At 62.7% G+C, this 17,536-nt stretch overlaps 2 protein-coding genes across 2 annotated transcripts; one reads left to right on the top strand and one right to left on the bottom strand.

Annotated features, from left to right (window-relative positions):
- On the top strand, positions 1 to 12,436 carry MAMDC4 (MAM domain containing 4). Its single transcript, XM_062615948.1, has 29 exons — positions 1 to 198; positions 730 to 843; positions 1,357 to 1,530; positions 1,747 to 1,872; positions 2,151 to 2,296; positions 2,425 to 2,509; positions 2,732 to 2,860; positions 3,115 to 3,261; positions 3,411 to 3,490; positions 3,754 to 3,912; positions 4,490 to 4,574; positions 4,865 to 5,014; positions 5,082 to 5,195; positions 5,348 to 5,479; positions 5,721 to 5,851; positions 5,943 to 6,048; positions 6,322 to 6,438; positions 6,648 to 6,782; positions 6,859 to 6,989; positions 7,486 to 7,702; positions 8,770 to 8,907; positions 8,990 to 9,111; positions 9,207 to 9,297; positions 9,420 to 9,566; positions 9,845 to 9,979; positions 10,642 to 10,769; positions 11,261 to 11,375; positions 11,483 to 11,658; positions 12,182 to 12,436. Exons 1-29 carry the CDS (start codon positions 96 to 98, stop codon positions 12,227 to 12,229), a joined length of 3,681 nt encoding a protein of 1,226 aa, XP_062471932.1. The 5' UTR covers positions 1 to 95; the 3' UTR covers positions 12,230 to 12,436.
- Positions 12,437 to 13,416: 980 nt separating this feature from the next.
- EDF1 (endothelial differentiation related factor 1) lies at positions 13,417 to 16,767 on the bottom strand. The gene is made up of 5 exons (XM_062615952.1): positions 16,609 to 16,767; positions 16,393 to 16,444; positions 15,216 to 15,376; positions 14,525 to 14,618; positions 13,417 to 13,983 (listed from the first exon to the last, which is right to left on the bottom strand). The coding sequence occupies exons 1-5, from the start codon at positions 16,684 to 16,686 to the stop codon at positions 13,922 to 13,924; spliced, it is 447 nt and encodes a 148-aa protein (XP_062471936.1). The 5' UTR covers positions 16,687 to 16,767; the 3' UTR covers positions 13,417 to 13,921.
- Positions 16,768 to 17,536: the final 769 nt, after the last annotated feature.

The raw sequence follows: 17,536 nt of genomic DNA, 5'->3' as shown, positions 1-17,536 counted from the left end.
TCCCAGCCCGGCCATAAACCCTGCTGTGGGGCTGGGAAGCAGATAACAGTGGGGCTGAAGTCCAGGGGAGCAGATTCCAGCCCTGGGCTCCCAGCATGGCCTCCCCCACCAGCCCCATGCCTCTCCCAGCTCTGTTTCACCGTCGCCGTGGCCCAGAGATGGCGGGGCAGAAGGTGCTCACCCTCCTGCTGCTGCTGGGTGAGCTGTGCTGCCGCGGGGGTGCTGCTGTGGGAGGGAAGGGGCTACGGAGCTGCTGCTCTGCTTCGTTCCCCCCAGCCCGGGCTCCCATGGGGATCGCTGCTGCCCCAGCTCTGGGGGGTTGCGCTGTTCGGGGCGCCGGGACAGATGCAGCCCAGCAAAACCCTCCTCTGGGCTCCACTGGCAGCCCGGGGGTTCTCAGGGCAGTGGCCGGGCCGGGAATCACCGGTGGCTTTGGGCATCGCAGAAAGTGCGCAGATTTCTTGTTCTTGCCGGGATATGGGGTGGGATATGCCGGGCTGGAGGGTCAGCGGCGCCCGGGGTGTGCGGGAGCAGGGCTGGCAGTGGGATACGGCAGAGCAGATGTGGAGCTGTGGGGCGCTGGTGGGTTCCTGTCCAATGGAGCCACTGGGAGCTCAGCGTTCCCCAGCACGGTCCCAGGCTGGGAGCCCCGTGTCCCCTGCAGGGCCCGTGTGCTGGCACCGCTGCTGCCTCTGTCTGCCCTGTGCAGTGCCGTTGTCTCTCCCACAGCCGGCTTCGTGCCCCCCGGCGGCTCCAGCAGTGCCCGCAGCTGCGGCAGCGCGGCCGAGGAGCTCTGCAACTTCATCTGCGACTGCGGCAACTGCTCCGACGAGAACCAGTGCGGTGGGTGCCCCCCCAGCCCCTGCCCCGCTCCGGGAGATGGAGCGGGGGCGCTGTGGGTGCAGGACCGCGGGGTGGATTCAGGTCCATGGGGTGGATTCAGGTCCATGGGGTGGGTGCAGGACCGCGGGGTGGATTCAGGTGCATGGGGTGGGTGCAGGTCCGTGGGGTGGATTCAGGTCCATGGGGTGGATTCAGGTCCATGGGGTGGGTGCAGGACCGCGGGGTGGATTCAGGTCCATGGGGTGGGTGCAGGTCCATGGGGTGGATTCAGGTCCATGGGGGGGGTGCAGGACCGCAGGGTGGATTCAGGGTGCATGGGGTGGGTGCAGGTCCATGGGGTGGATTCAGGTCCATGGGGTGGATTCAGGTCCATGGGGGGGGGTGCAGGTCCATGGGGTGGGTGCAGGTCCATGGGGTGGATTCAGGTCCATGGGGGGGGTGCAGGTCCATGGGGTGGGTGCAGGACCCGAGATGGCCCCAGCGCTGCCCTGACGCCCCATCTGCATGCCCCAGGGTACCTGCATGGCTCAGCGGTGCTGGGCACCTCCTTTACCTGTGACTTCGAGGACAGCGCCTGTGGCTGGCAGGATGTGAGCACCTCAGCGTACAGATGGGTGCGGAACCACGCCAGCCTGGCCGCGTGGGGCACGGGGCCTCACTCGGATCACACCCTGGGCACCGACCTGGGTAAGCAGGAGCTGCTTGGGTGCTGAGCGGGCTCCAGGCACTCACAGCACCGCACCACAGGGCCATGGGTGTCCTGAAGCCAGGGGTGTCGGGACACCCATCCCTGTAGGGTACAGGGGTTGCAGTAGACCCATGGTGGGCAGGAGCAGCGCCAGCCACAGCTCCGGTGCCATCCCATGGGGCTACAGCCGCTGCTCTGCACTCTGCCGTCCCCAGGGTGGTTCATGTTGACTGTGTCCCCCCCGGCAAAGACCACAGCCACTGCCTGGCTCAGGTCACCCGTGATGCGGGAAGCAGCCGTCACGTGCGAGATCAGGGCCTGGTACCACATCTCAGGCAACGGTGAGGGCTCCTTGGTGGACACAGCCAGGTCTCAGTGCACCAGGCACAGGGAAGCTATGATGGGGGCAGTGGGGAGGGATGGGGCTATCTGCCCCCATGGCAGGGACAGAGCCCCCAGCACCTCGAGATGGGTCCTTGCCTTCCTGCTCATCTCTATGCTCCACAAGCAGAGCTGACAGGATGTAGGGGTCCCAGATATGGTCCCCAGAGCTGGCAGGGCTGTTTGTCCCCAGGGGTACCCCAGGATGCCCACGACCACATCCTGGGCATCCCCACAGTGCTCGACCAGACAGAGCGGCCGGTGCTGCGCCTGGCCATGGCACACGGGGACGAGGTGGTGGAGCTGTGGCAGAGCCCAGGGCATGGAGGCGAGGGCTGGCACCAGCTGATTGCGTACCCAGGCCGAGTAACGGGGGAGTTCCAGGTGAGACAGGGCAGTGTCCGGCCCTGGGGGCTGGGCTGGCGGAGCCGGGTGATGCCCTGGCAGCTGAGGACACCTGGGCAGCTCAGGCTGATGCTCTGCTTGTGCCATCCCCATCCTCCCATCGGCAGCTCATCTTCTCCCTGACACAACCACCCATGTGTGGGGCAGAGCTGGCACTTGATGACATCATCTTCAGGAACTGTGGCTTGCAGGGTGAGTCCCACATCTGCTGGGATGAGACGTGAGCTGGGAATTGGTTTGGCCTTTGGTTTGGGTGCTCCGCTGTGTCTCGGGGCTACCTTGTCCAGGCCAGGGCAAGGGCTGGGCAGCAAAGTCTGTCCCTCAAGTAACCCCAGGGAGGAATATGGGGGAGCCCAGGATGTGCAGGGGTCCCTGTGGGTCCAGCCACCTGCTGACAGTGTCCCACCGCCCCAGAACTGGGGCAGCAGGTCTGTGGGGCGGAGGAGAGCCGCTGCAGCCGTGGCTCCTGCGTGGCACAGCACCGCTTCTGCGATGGCACTGATGACTGCGGGGATGGCTCGGATGAGGATCCAACGCAATGCAGTGAGCATGGCTGGCCCCAGAGAGGGGTCCTGCCCACCGCCCCCCCCAGCCACACAGATGGGCTGTGGGTCTGCGCTGATGGGGCAAAGCTGGGCGGTGGGGCTGTCAGGGTCACCCCAGCTCTGCCCTGTGGCTGTGCAGGGCACCCCAAGAGCTTTCTGGAAGGGTGGCATAAGCCTGGCCCATTGCAGGGACCCCCCTGTTGTGGGGAAGGCTGGGACCCCTGGGTCACTGCTCCCTCTCCCTGCCCACAGCATCCTTTGAACTCTGCTCCTTCGAGCAGAACCTCTGCAGTTGGGAGGCAGAGGCCGGGCAGTCGGTGTGGGAGAGGAACATGAGCCTGAACCTGGGCACTGCGCATGGCTTCCCCAGCCGGGACCACAGCAGTAACAGCAGGGCAGGTACCTGTGCATCAGCACCCCAGGGGAGCCCCACCTCGGATCCATGGGGCATCACTGGCACATTCCTGGGCCCAGCTTAAGGCTGTGCCAGGAAAAGAGCATCTTGCATGCCCATGGTGCCACCAGCCCCTTCCCGGCATCTCCTGCAGGGTTTTTCCTCCACGTGGGCAGCGCTGGTGGCACAGCACGGCTCAGCAGTGCCACTCTCCAGGCCACCAACTCCTGCTCTGTGAGTCACCCCTGAAACTCCACACCGCAGCACATGGGGCTGGGCTGCGGTTGACCCTTTCCTTGTGATGGATGGAGAGATTTGGGGGTTGTTTGGAGGGACAGCAGGATTTGGGGGTGGTTTGGTGGCATCTCTAGTGCCTTTTGCCAGCTCCGAGCTCCTCCAGCCCAACCTTTGAGAGTATCCCCTGGCTGCGCTGCAGGTGCAGTAGGCTGCTCCTACCCTGGGGTGTTGAGGTTTGCTCATCCCCTCCCTATCCCCAGCTCGTGCTATACTGTCACCTCCATGGCTCAGCCACCGGCAGCCTCAGCATCTCCTACGTGACCAACTTCACCAAGCACCTGGTGAGGGAGAGGACAGGGGACCTGGGCAGCCTCTGGGTCCGGGAGAGAGTGGACTTCAACGTGATGGGCAGCTTCAAGGTGGGCAGGTGCCTGTGGGATGGGGTGCACAGACACCCCCAGTACACACCCATAGGACCAGGGTTGAACTGGGAACTGGGCACCGGAGCTGAGCCTCTGATGTTGGTTTGCCACCCTTGTGTCCTTGTGCCCACATGTCCAAACCCCCTACCAGCCCCCCCGGCCCAGGGACCACCCCACTGGAGGGGGCGTCTGCATCCTTCCCATGTTACCCCATGCCTTCATGCTTCCTGTCTGCTGTCCCCTATGGCTACACACACAACCCAACCCTCTCCCAGATGGCCCTAGAGGGCACCCCGATGGCACCCTAACAGTACCCCTGGGCAAACACAGGCCATGGTGATGTGCGTGGGCAGCACCATGTTCCCAGGCCCACCACAGCCCTGCCAGCCCTTTCAGCCTCAGCATCACCCTACTGAGCCCATTCTTGGAGGAAGCACAGCTGGCCAGTCACATGAGTGGGGTCCCCCCTGTCCCACAGCTCCCCTCTGTCACCCTGTACTCAGTGCCATCTCCAAGTCCCTCCATGCAGTGTCAGACCCCGTGGTGACGGTGGTGGCGTGGTACTCCTCTGCAGGTGCTGATCGAGGGGGTGGCTGGCAGCTCAGGGACCGTGGCTATTGATGACCTGATCCTGTCCCCGGGCTGTGTGCAGGAGCCAGGTGAGCCTGAGGGTCTCTCGTCCCGCTCTGGCACAGGCCATGTCCCTGAGTGCTTTGTGCCCACGGCACCATCCCTACGGGACAGACGGCGGGGTCTGCGGTGGCAATCGCTTGTCACAGGTCCCACAGCTTGGTGCCCTTGTCCTGCGGCTCTGACACCCCCTCTCCCGCGCCAAGTCCTCCTGCCCGCCCCGTGTCCAGCAGGGCAGGGGTGGGGAATGGGGAGCCCTGCGGGGCGGCGCGGCCGCTGCTCTCACCGCTGCTCCCATCCCGGGGGGTTTCTCCACCAGAGCAGCCCTCGACCGCGCTGCCGAGCCTGGGGGGAGCCGGTCCGTGCGGGGCCGCGGAGCTGGCGTGTGGCAGTGGCGAGTGCATCGCGGCGGAGCTGGGCTGCGACTTCGCGGCGACCTGCGCCGACGGCTCGGACGAGGCGCGCTGCGGTGAGCGGCGGCCCCGGGGCACTGCGCGATGCGGGCGCTGTGCGGGGCTGAGCCTGGGCTCTTGCAGGAGCAACCACCTTCGAGGCGGGGCCCGGGGGCTGGCACGACGTCAGCGTGGGGCGGCTGCGCTGGGGGCTGCAGAGCGTCACCGAGCCCCAGCCCGCCGGCACCGCGCTCGCAGGTGAGGCTGCTCCTCCACTGAGATGGAGCTCTGGACCCCAGGGTGCAGGGCCCCCCCGCTCCCACCCTGCACGGGTGGAGGTGATGGTGGGCAGGGTGCGTGGTGGGTGCTGCCGGGGGTGTCCCAGCCTCTCAGGGTGTTTCCATCCCCAGGGGCTTTCCTGGCCGTCCAGGCAGGAGAAGGACAAATGGTGGCTGCTGCCAAGGCCCGCACACCTCTGCTGGGCCCCTCTGGCCCTGCCTGTGCCATAGAGATGAGCTACCACATCCACAGCAGCCCCCAAGGTAACCCCCTGCCTGCCCTGGGGTGCCCGGCCTGCACCGTGCCTGCTCCCTGCCCCCGCGGCACCAGGCAGATCCCCCTGCCCCTTCCTGACTTGGCTGCTGCTCAGCCCTGCTCTGCCCCATCACACAGCCCTGGAGCCATGGTGTCCCATGTCGGTGGGCTGCAGGCTGCTGGGGCTATGGGGGGCTCTGGTGGGGGTGCGGCTGGTGCCCACAGACTCAGCGTCACCTCTCATGCCAGGCTTCCTCGCTGTCAGCGTCGCGGATCACACCACTGGCACCTCCCATGTGGCCTGGCACACTGAGGGACAGGGCGGCACAGCCGAGGGACACATCCATGTCCTGCTGGGAGAGAGGAGCCGACCCTTCCAGGTGCTCCCGGAGCTCAGGGACCAGCGCGGTCGGCTGCGGCAGGGCAGTGCCAGGCACCCGGGGCTCATTGCCGCTGTCACACTGCCCCCAGGTTGAGCTGCTGGCACTGGTGGATCTGCAGGGCTCGGCAAGCGCTGCCGTGGATAACGTGACATTCGTGCAGTGCCACCCTGACATGGTGCCACCAGCAGCCACGGGTATGGCCATGGGCAAGTTGGCAGGGAGGGCAGCTGAAGGCAGGAGGGGACCCCCAGCCCATGGGGGCTGCCTGGTACTGTAACCCTGCCCTCAACCTAGGGACAGCATCACAGTGCAGAAGCTCTGGGGTAGGGCTGAACACATCCTGTTCCTAGACACCTGCATGGGGTGAATCTGGGGAGGGGGCAGGCAGGCAGAAGGAAGGGGACACTGGGAAGACCTGTTTGCTTTTGGGGTGCCCTGTCCCTGCTCCCTCATCTCTCTCTGGCTAGAGCTGTCCTGCAACTTTGAGAAGGACATGTGTGGCTGGTACCAGGATCAGTCCAGTGACTTCAAGTGGGTCCGTGGCACAGGGCAGGGACAGGGCTCCGATCATACCACAGGCTCAGGTAAGGGGCTGGCTCCTTTCCCAGGGGCCCCAGGCAGCCCAGGGCATCCACAGCCTCCTGTCCCCGTTGCTGGGATGTGCCCGTGGGGTGAGACCAACCAGGGGCAGCCTGAGGACACCCAAATCCAGGTTGAGGGCACAGGTGATGCTGGTGCAGCTCTGAGCACCCGTGTCCATGTCCACTCCACCCTGGCTGTCCCGGACACTCAGGCTACTTCCTGGTCGCGGACCCCTCTGCGCTGTGGAGCCGTGGGCAGCGGGCGCAGCTCATCACCTACCTGCAGGAGCCCGCTGCCACCGCACGCTGCCTGTCCTTCTGGTACCGCCTGGCTGGCGCGCAGATCGGTACGCAGCCTCCTCCCCGGGGACAGCCGGGTCCCTGCAGGCTCAGGATGGCTGCTCCATTCTCTCCTTGTCACAGGCACCCTGAACCTCAAGCTGCGGCTGGAGGGAGCAGAGGAGACAGTGCTCTGGACCCAGCGGGGCACCCAGGGCAGTGTCTGGCACCGGGGACGGGCCACACTGCCTGCTACGGGCCAGCATCGGTACTGGGTGAGCACTGGGCACCCCCATGCAGCTGGGTTCTGGTAGGGTGCAGTCCATCTGATGGGGCTGTGTTGGGGTCAGTCCATCTGGTGGGGCTGTGTTGGGGTCAGTCCATCTGACGGGGCTGTGTTGGCAGTGACGGGGCTGTGTTGGGGTAAGTCTGACGGGGCTGTGTTGGGGTCAGTCCATCTGACGGGGCTGTGTTGGGGTCAGTCCATCTGATGGGGCTGTGTTGGGGTCAGTCCATCTGGTGGGGCTGTGCTGGGGTCAGTCCATCTGACGGGGCTGTGTTGGGGTCAGTCCATCTGACGGGGCTGTGTTGGGGTAAGTCCATCTGACGGGGCTGTGTTGGGGTCAGTCCATCTGACGGGGCTGTGTTGGGGTCAGTCCATCTGATGGGGCTGTGTTGGGGTCAGTCCATCTGACGGGGCTGTGTTGGGGTCAGTCCATCTGACGGGGCTGTGTTGGGGTCAGTCCATCTGACGGGGCTGTCTCGATGCAGGTGGCATTTGAGGCCCTGCGGGATGGGTTCCTTGGGGACATGGCGCTGGATGACCTGACCCTGACGGAGGGAGCCTGCGGGGCCGAGCTCTCCTGCTCTTTCGAGGCAGACACCTGTGGGCTGGTGGGCAGCAGGCAGCAGGGGTGGCTGCGGCAGAGCAACAGCACCGGCATCACTGCCGGGCCCCCGGCCGACCACACCACAGGCACTGCAGCAGGTACTGGCACCACAGCTTCCTGGGGAGCCTTGCTGCCTGCGCTGAGCACCCTGCCTGCCCTGAGCGCCCTGCCTGTCCTGAGCACCCTGCCTACGCTGAGCACCCTGCCTGCCCTGAGCACCCTGCCTGCCCTGAGCGCCCTGCCTGCCCTGAGCACCCTGCCTACGCTGAGCACCCTGCCTGCCCTGAGCACCCTGCCTATGCTGAGCACCCTGCCTGCCCTGAGCACCCTGCCTGCCCTGAGCACCCTGCCTGCCCTGAGCACCCTGCCTGCCCTGAGTACCCTGCCTGCCCTTGAGCACCCTGCCTGCCCTCGCCTGCCCTGAGCACCCTGCCTGCCCTCGCCTGCCCTGAGCACCCTGCCTGCCCTTAGCGCCCTGCCTGCTCTCCCTTTCCTGCTCTGAGCGCCCTGCCTGCCCTTGTCTCTGCCTGCCCTGTGCCTTTCCTACCCTGCTTATCTGCCTCGTGTCCTGCCTGACCCGGATGTGCAGAGGGAATTAGTGGGCTCCTCAGTACGAGACAGACAAGAAGCTACTGCAGAGGGTCCAGCAGAGACCAACAAGGATGATCAGGGGTTTGGAGCATCTCTCTGATGAGAAGACGGTGGGAGCTGGGCCTCCTTAGTCTGGAGAAGAGCAGACTGAGAGGGGATCCCATCCATGCAGATCAGTATTTCAAAGATGGGTGCCAGCAGGATGGTGCCACTCTTTCCAGTGGTGCCCAGTGACAGGATGAGGAGCGATGACCATAAACTAACACACAACATGTGTCACCTCAACATGAGGAAGAACTCTCCTTTGAGGGTGGCAGAGCCCTGGCACAGGCTGCCCAGGGGGGTTGTGGAGTCTCCCTCTCTGGAGACATCCCAAACCCACCATGGACACGTTCCTGTGTGACCTGCCTGGGTGGCCCTGCCCTGGCAGGGGGTTGCACTGGATGATCTGCATAGAGAGACCCTAATGATGCTGGGATTCTGGATGGGGCTCCCCAGGCCAGGGGAGATCCCCATCCCCAGTGGTCCCTGGGGCCAGTTGGAGGGTCACAGCTGGGGGGCTTCTCTCCCACAGGCCATTACCTGGTGGTGAGCACGGGCAGGGACTCCCTGCCCACAGGGCACACGGCTGCCCTCACCTCCCAGCCCTATCAGCCCTCGGCGCCTGCCCAGTGCCTGGCCTTCTGGTACCAGCTGAGCACCAGCACTCCAGGTGAGCACCAGGACCCTGGGGGCACCTCAGGATGGGGGGGGTCCCACACAGACCCTGCCTCATGGTGGGTGCCCTGGTGCAGGCTCCCTCAGGGTGTTTGTGGAGCAGAGCGGGGTGCGGAGGAGGGTGCTGGCGGTGAGCAGTGCAGAAGGAGATACCTGGCACCGCGGCCATGCCACTGTGGAGGCAGATGGGGACTGGCAGGTGAGATGGGGCAGGGCACTGGGCACCTGCGGCAGGGAGGGGGACAGGGGACACATGGCAGCCCTCTGCCCCCCTACACCCCTGCCCACCTGCAGGTGATGTTCGAGGCGGTGGGAGCTGGGGGTGACCACGGGTACATCGCGCTGGATGACCTGCACGTGTCGGACGGAGCCTGCCCAGAGCCAGGTGAGAGGGGCATGGGGCACCCATGGGGGCACGCAGCCATAGGGATGGGTCTTGGGTTTCCCCCCCCGGCTGCTGTCTCCCTCCATGCAGTGGGTGCATCACAGTCCCCCCTTCCCTCCCAGCATCCTGTGACTTCGAGCAGGACATGTGTGGCTGGAGCAGCCCCACGAACCCCCACCTGCACAGCTTTGCCTGGGGCTGGAAGAGTGGGGTCCCCCTCACCAAGTACCCTGGCCCCGAGCAGGATCACACCCTGGGCACAAGGAATGGTAGGAGACACACTTCCTCCTGGGGCACGCTGCTATGGCTGGAGTGAGGAAGAGGAGCTGGGGATGGATGGGGTCACCCCTGAATGTCCCCCCAGTATGTCAAGGGGGTCTGGCTCCAGAGCATCCATGTCCTCTCTTTGCTCCCTTCAGTACCAAGCACAGCGTGGAGTGGGGCTGGGGGGTGCAAACCTCTGGGCATTGTCCTGAGCACTTTGAGGGGGACACGTGGTGAGGCTGTAGCACTGGGGGACGCCCTGTGCTCTGTCCCTGCCATCCAGGTCACTACGTGCACTTCGACACCAGTGTGCTGGGCCCGGGGGGCACCACTGCCCTGCTGGAGAGCCAGTATCTGTCTGCTGCTGCCGACTCCTGCCTGCGGTTCTGGTACCACATGGACATCCCAGAGCACCTCTGTAAGCACAGGCAGGAGCCGCTGCCTCTGGGGAGGATGTCATGAGCCCAGATGAGAGCAGGGGGCTTGGCCAGGGACTGCAAACACTGTCCCATCCATGGGACCAGTCTGAGAACACTGGGGCTGTTCAGCCTGGAGAGGAGAAGCTGCGTGGAGACCTCAGAGCAGCTTCCTCAGAGCAGTATCTGAAGAGGGCTACAAGGATGCTGAAGAGGGACTCTTCATCAGGGACTGTAGTGATAGGACAAGGGCTGATGGGTTCAAACTGAAATAGGGGAGACTGAGCTGAGCTCTTAGGCAGAAGCTCTTCCCTGTGAGGGTGCTGAGGCGCTGGCACAGGGTGCCCAGAGAAGCTGTGGCTGCCCCATCCGTGGCAGTGTTCAAGGCCAGGTTGGACACAGGGGCTTGGAGCAAGCTGCTCTAGTGGAAGGTGTCCCTGCCCGTGGCAGGGGGTTGGAACTGGAGGAGCTTTAAGGTCCCTTCAACCCAAAACATTCCATGATTTGATGACCATGGACACTCTGGTTCAGCTCTGGTCGACCTGTGGGGATGCCCATTCCCACCGGCTACTGCCAACCCAGTGGAAGATGCCACAGTGTGGGAAGCCCAACGGCTCTCGGAGGCTGTGGATTGATGCAGGGACCCCTGTTCCCTTCGCTGCAGCCTGCGGGGAGCTGCGGGTGGTGCTGCAGAGCGCGGCGGGGCAGCGCACGCTGTGGAGTGCAGCAGGGCACCGGGGCCGGGGCTGGCAAAGCAGTGCGGTGCCGGTGCGGAGCCCCAGCGCCTTCCAGGTGAGGAGGGACGCCCGGGATGCAGGGTGCCGTGTGCGGTGCAGGGTGCTGTGTGCGGCGCAGGGTGCCATATGGGGTGCAGGGTGCTGTGTGCGGTGCAGGGTGCTGTGTGCGGTGCAGGGTGCCATATGGGGTGCAGGGTGCTGTGTGCGGTGCAGGGTGCCATATGGGGTGCAGGGTGCTGTGTGCGGTGCAGGGTATCATATGGGGTGCAGGGTGCCATATGGGGTGCAGGGTGCTGTGTGCGGTGCAGGGTATCATGGGGTGCAGGGTGCTGTGTGCGGTGCAGGGTGCCATATGGGGTGCAGGGCGCTGTGTGTGGTGCAGGGTGCCATATGGGGTGCAGGGTGCTGTGTGCGGTGCAGGGTAGCAGAGGGGGTGCAGGGTGTCGTATGTGGTGCAGGGTGCTGCGGGGGGTGCAGGGTGCCGTATAGGGTGTATGTGCCCCCTCCCCATGCAGCAGCCCCCCCCGGCTCCACCTTCTCCCGCAGATCATCTTTGAGGTGACCACACGGAGGTGGCCGATGGAGGGGACGGTGGCACTGGATGACATCGCTTACAGCGCCGGGGCGAGCTGCCATTCCAGGCCGGAGCTGCCAGGGCAAGGTGTGGGGATGACTGCGGCTGTGAAGGTGCACCCGGCGCTGCTCGGGGCGCTGCGCTCTGGCTGGGGCAGGAGCCAGCTCTCCCGGCAGCATCTCCTCCCCTTGCAGAGCGCTCCCCCGGCAGCTTTGTGGCAGAGGCGGTGGTCGGTGTCCTCTTGGCCATCATCATCGTGGCGCTGGCGGCTGCCGGGGGCTGGTGCTGGGTGAAGCGGCGCGGGCTGCCGAGCGCGCCGCCGGCGGAGGGCAGCTCCCCCCAGGGCTTCGACAACATCACCTTCCGAGACGTGAGCGCTGGGGGGGATTTCCCGCTTGTCCCAACCTCGCCACAAGCTCCCCGGGTGCCGCTCCCCCTCCCCGAGCCTGCGCTCAGCCAGCACGGAGGGGGTGCAAAGGGCTCTGCCGTATCTGCTCGCGGCAGAGGAGTGACCGGAGCTCCGGGGCTGAGCAAGAAGCGGTGCTGCCGCCGCCAGGCAGCTGCTGCAGGAAGAGCTGAGCCTGCGCTTCGTGCCCGGGCCCTGCAGGGAGCAGGTCCTACAGGCATGGCTCATCCTCTTCAAGCCAGCAGCTCAGACCCTGAGAGCAGCTTGAGCTGCAGTTTGATTTGGTGCCATGTAGTCCACAGCAGAGCCACCAGCCCCAGGACGGACCCCACAAGAGGCTTGGAGACCCCCTGGGGTGGGGGGGGTTGGTTCCTCTGCTGGGGCCACGGGGGGGCTGGCAAGCAGGTTCTCCTCTTGCAGCCTGGAAGAAGTCCTTGCATTTCTAATGAGCTGGTTGTAAACTGATTCCCTTCTCCTTTCTCGACAGGACAAGGTCATTATAGCTCCCATGCCAAAAGAAGGGGATGACAATTGAAATCATGAGCCAGCAGCAGTCGTTGCCTACTGCAGAGCATCCTTCCCACAGCACCTCACACTCCAGCAGCCGCCTCCAGCTTTCAGCATCCTGCAGCAGGTGCTGGCTGTGGGCGCCCACCCCGGGGTGCCAGCCCCATGCAGGGACCTGCTGCTGCCTCCACACCTCTAAAACATTGTCTTTTGTAACAGGAACTTTCTGTGCCAAGACGTGGTGATGTGCCCATGCTTTGGTGGGTGCTGCCACCAAGAGCTCCTTGCAGGGGCCACCCTTAGATGAGCCATAGAAGGACAAAGTGCACAGCCCCAGCCAGGCCAGGGCTGTGCAGTTCAGGGGGGCTACCTGGGGAACAAGCCCCTTCCCACACCCAAGAGCTCCCAGGGCAGTGAGCTGCTTCTGCTGGTGTTGGAAGTTTAGGGAGGGTGGCCAAGGGGGGCAAGGAGCAACACCAGGGCACCACACAGCATACCCGAGGGCAGCCCTGACACTCCTTGTGGGTGCTCACCTCTCACCCAGGCCCCTGCATGCAGGACTCCTTTCTTCCTGCCCCAGCTTTCAGAACTGTATTTAATCCTGCACAAGCTCTGAGCAGCTCACAGCCAGACCTGCCACTGACATACAACAGCTCCCAGGCTGGTTCAGCCCATTGGGGATCCTGCTCACCTCAGTCCCAGAGCTTGTCCAGAGGGGATTGGGGCATGCTGCTTCCCCAGTCTGTGACCAAAGCCTGTTCATCCCCTCACCCTTCAGCTCTGTCCCACTTAGGTTGTGCCACAGCACATCAAGCAGCATCCCTACCATCACTGTCCTGCCCCAGCAGTGCCCTACAGGAAGAAGCTCTCAACAACCTGGGCTGCTGGGAGCTGGGGAAGGGAGGGGAGAGGTAGGGAGGGTTCAGACCTCCTACAGTGCCCAACTGAGCATCTCCACATCTGCCACACGCTGCAGAACTCGACTCCACTCACCTCTGCACCAGATCAAACCACAGAATTGATTTCATCCGTGGGCTGTGAGCCAGAGCTGCAGTCCTCCCCAGCAGGGAGGGGAAGCTGTGACAGCTCCACCTGCTCCCCACACTCTCCAGGTATTCCCATTAATTACACTTCCAGAAAGAAGAGGGTGCTGCAGCTCCAGTCACACCCAACCCAAATTTACTATGAGCTGGTAAACACGCAGCAACTGCCCTGTGCAACTGAAGGGTATCAAACTTTATTATAGATCTCTTTAAAACAGGCTGGAAAGAACAAACAGAAATGTCATTGCGATGCAGTGACAGAGGCGTCACTTCAAATGCAGACACTGGGCAAGCCCCAACTCTCCCACATTATTTATATATAAGATATCACACCCGCCCCCATATTGTTCCAATTAAGTGGTTGCATTTCAGACCACCCCAAGTGCCTTAACATTAGCTCTAAACACCAAGACGCACATGGGTTCTGGCAAATCAGATGCTGTATTTGGGGGGGTTTAGTTCCTCAATCTCTGGAAAGGAGGAAGGAAAAACACAATCAGGAGAATTGCTTCTTTAAGGTTGCTTTTTTACAGCAGGTACAGATTCGGCAGATTTCCCCCCCGAAGCAAGTCTGAAACCCTCTTGTTCAGCTTGGCAAGATGAAGAGAGCTTCTGGTGGTTAAGGACAACCAGCCAGACGAGATCAGTCTGAACAAACTGATTTCGAGGCTTTGTTGTCATTTCCCTTTGGGGCCAGTTTCCAGCGGTTTTCCAATATCCTTCCCACGCAGTTTAAGGCCTGGAACAAGACAAAGGAGATGACCACCATCAGCACTCCATCAATCACCCGATAACTTTATGTCCTCATGTTTGCTATATGGAAGAGAACAAGTGCGGGGGACCCAGAGGGAGGGAGAATCCTACTTCAGATTCTAGAAGCACCAGACTAGTTTCAGAAAGCTCCAACTCTTGCTTGTGCATTATCTTCCTAGAATACAATACCTGAATTGGCCTGAGAGAGCAACACCAACACTACTGGCTGCAAGACACTTTCCCAAGTACCATCAGGCCTTCATGGGTCTCAGTATCTCTCTGATTTTCAGGGGAAAGCAAACGGGGGGCCCCCAGGGAATAACCCCACACATGCAGATGAACAAAGAACAAGAGCTCCAAGTTCTGGTTTCAGGCAGCAGACCCAGGTTTTGTAGAACAAAGCTGCACCCACAGTAACCAGCAGCGAGTGACTGCTCCTGACGTGGAACATGGAAATAACTTAGACCAGAGCACCCCTCTTAGGCACTGAATCTGTGTCATGTATTTTGTTTCCCTTCTCCACTTACGGATGGCTCTCTCGATCTTGCCCATGACCTGGTTGTTGGGGATGGCTCGTCCCGACTCGTAGTCAGCGATAACTTGCGGCTTTTCATTGATTTTCTACAAGAACAGGCTGAGTCTCAAACACTGGCTCTTGACACTGAACCCCTCAGCACAGCCCCACACTGCTCACACACAGAACAGCCTTGAATTATGCCAGGATCAGAAGACAAAGCACTACTTCTAGGCTCACTCCACCACCACTATCACCTCCCTCCCCTATTTGGGTCTCACAGCAATGGTGACACCCATCCTGGACAGGCTGCTGCTTCCCGCAACCTCCCAGGAGGAGCAGGCACACTCCACAGTGCTGCTCCTTAAGACAGCAGTGGGTTTCCGAATGCTGTGTCAGGCCCAGATGGTACCAATAAAACCTCAAGTCACTGCTGAGATGATGGGAGAAGGGCAAAACAGCCTTGTCCCAGCTCACCAGCCACAGCAACAATCCATCTGCAAGCAGTGTTCAAGGGCTGCACAACCCCATAACCATTCCCCAGGTAAATAACCCTGCCTGGAGAGCAGCCACCAGAGATGCCACGTTCACCAAACTTCCTGCTCATGACACCACTCCCCGGCAGCTGCCCATGAGGAGACAGGAAGAGCATCCACCTTCCGTTAAAGCTGCGTGGGGAGACTGGGAACAGGGGCTGTACTCACGGTGGCCAAATCCTTCTGGGTCATGCCCTTGCTCTGCCGGCCTTGCTGGATCACTTTGCCCACCTCCAGGGGAACTCTGTCATGGTGCAGCTCTTCCGTCTCCCGATCGAGCTTGGCTGTGTTCTTTGTAATGAAGTGTTGTTTGTTCTGGCCTGCTGCCCCTATCACCCAAAGCAAGAACAAACCAAACCAAAACAAACCAAGGACAAACAAAACAAGGTTCAGTGCTGTGCCCAACGGTATCAAGGTGCTTTTTCTAAGCTCTCAGCTGCTCAGCATCCCAGGGAGCTTTCAAGATTTCAATGTGCCAACATCAGCACAGATCCTGCCCATCAGAGAACACGTTATCTTAATCCTGTTAATGCTGGTGTCTAAACACAGCCACGCAGAGCCCACCCCTTTCTCCATTTCCCATCTGAACTTCAGACAGGCAAGATCTCGCTATGGCTTGGAGATTTATCATTCAGCTTTGATCCAGACACACGTTTGTGCTACAACGTGTGGGGGGTAACACCTGAACTTGAGCAGGGTTTCCTCAGGTATTAAGGCAGCACAAAGAGTAAGCTTTTAATCAATTTTCTGATGCCTTTTATAAGTAAACTCTAACTGTACTTGGCTCTGCTGAATGCCTGAGGTTCAAACCATGCTGTCTGGTTTGCCTCATCGCAGTCTGAATCTTTTCTCCCACATTAGTCTCTGATGTTCAGTCTCTTGATAAAAGACTAAACCTCCTTTGACGAGTATCTATTTCCCACCACCCTGATCTCATCCCTATGGCGAGAGAACCTAAGAATTTACACCAGAGGAAACGGGGTAGTTTTAAAGAGCAATGCCACAGAAATGCTAGCGGCTAAACCCCCGGGCACGCGCCATCAACACGAGAGATCAGCTGCAGAAATTGGGAGTTTGAAGTTCATGAGGTCCCCCAAGATCTGTGCTCAGCTCCGGACAACCAGAACCTCAGCCCTGGCCGCAGGGAGCACTGCCCGTGGCAGGGCGCGGGGCTGCACGGCCCCATCCTCATCCAGTGAAGATGAGCTCTGGCTCAGCCGGGGGTGCTACATCCGTCCCCCGCTGCAGGAGCCTCCGGCACCGCCTGAGCTCCCGCTGCGGAGCCGGCCCCCACCCGGGCCGGGCTCCCCCCTCCGCGCTGCGGAGCCACCCGCGCTATACCCACACTTCTTGGAGGTCTCCACGTCCTCCCCGCGCCGCTGGGCCGCCAGGATCGCCTGCGGAGAGGAGAGGAGAGGGGCCGCGGTGAGCGCTCCGCCTCCGGAGCCATCCCCTGCGCGGCAGCCTGGCTCCGGCCGCCGGCTCGCCCGGGCCTGGCCGCCGGTGTACGCGGGCCCCCGCTTCAGCTTCAGCCGGGGCCGCTCCGCCGCCGCCCGCTGACCTGCTTGGACTTGGCCTGGGCCGCGCTAGGCCCCTTCTTGCGCAGCACCGTGACCGTGTCCCAGTCGCTCTCCGCCATGGCACCGGCACGACCCCTCCCGCGGCCGCGCCCGCCGCTCAGCGGCGCAGCCCGAAGCCCGCCCCCGGGAGGCGGGGCCTGGCGCTGCTCACGCCGATAGGGCTGCACTCCCGTCCTTCAAGGAGCGACAGCCTCTCATTGGTGGAGAGAGGAGAGCTCGCAGTGGGAGCCTCAGCGGACCCAGCGGTATAATGGCGACCTGCGTGTGACGCAGTTGTACGCAATAGGCTCAGGAACACAGCGATCAACCCTATCGCTATTCGATTGGCTGGTGTACACCCCTGGCTGTAGGTAGGCGGGCTCGCGCTGTGCAAGCTGATAGGCTACTGTGACTGCCAATCACCCGTTGCCCACAGGGGATTGGTTCAATACTCCGCGCTGTCAGCGCCGCTGACCAATAATCGCGCCCTCAGCCACTGAGCAGCTCCGCGGCCGCTCTGGGCCGCCGCAGGTCCCGTTCCGGCCGGGTTTTGCCTCCCCCGCTGCCGGTCCCGGGTTCTGCCGCGGGAGGCGCTCGGCGCCGCTGCGCGGGGAGGCGGTGGGGGGGCCCGGGCCCGGGGAGCGCCGTTCTCGGGGTGCGTTGCTCCGTGATGCTCCGGCCGGACGCAGGTGCACCCGGAGCGGCTCCTGGTGGTTCCGCCCCGCGGCTAGTGCTGCACAGACGCGGCTGCGGGTTTCCTGCCCCTTGGGAGCGGCACGTCCTGCCCGGGACACGGGTGGTGAGGGAGGCGCAGAAGAGGCTTTTCCCCCGCCGAGTTGCATCACCCAGACGAGAGCTTCAGCAGAGCGGCCGCTTCCCCGGAGGCGCGCAATTGTGCGGGGAACTGGGACGTTGCGACCTGCGGGGATG

The sequence above is a fragment of the Pezoporus occidentalis genome, unplaced genomic scaffold (genome assembly GCF_034315485.1).
Source record: "Pezoporus occidentalis ecotype Australia unplaced genomic scaffold, CSIRO_AGI_Poc_V1 ctg187, whole genome shotgun sequence".
Taxonomy (NCBI): domain Eukaryota; kingdom Metazoa; phylum Chordata; class Aves; order Psittaciformes; family Psittacidae; genus Pezoporus; species Pezoporus occidentalis.
This window is presented reverse-complemented; position numbering and strand designations above follow the sequence as displayed.

Coding starts and splice junctions, on each gene's coding strand:
- MAMDC4 (XM_062615948.1), top strand. CDS start 96: ATGGCCTCCCCCACCAGCCCCATGCCTCTCCCAGCTCTGTTTCACCGT. Junction 5,015..5,081: donor CTCGGACGAGGCGCGCTGCG/GTGAGCGGCGGC, acceptor GGGCTCTTGCAG/GAGCAACCACCTTCGAGGCG. Junction 11,659..12,181: donor ACAACATCACCTTCCGAGAC/GTGAGCGCTGGG, acceptor CTTTCTCGACAG/GACAAGGTCATTATAGCTCC.
- EDF1 (XM_062615952.1), bottom strand. CDS start 16,686: ATGGCGGAGAGCGACTGGGACACGGTCACGGTGCTGCGCAAGAAGGGG. Junction 16,445..16,608: donor CCCAGGCCAAGTCCAAGCAG/GTCAGCGGGCGG, acceptor TCCTCTCCGCAG/GCGATCCTGGCGGCCCAGCG. Junction 13,984..14,524: donor CAAGATCGAGAGAGCCATCC/GTAAGTGGAGAA, acceptor GTCTTGTTCCAG/GCCTTAAACTGCGTGGGAAG.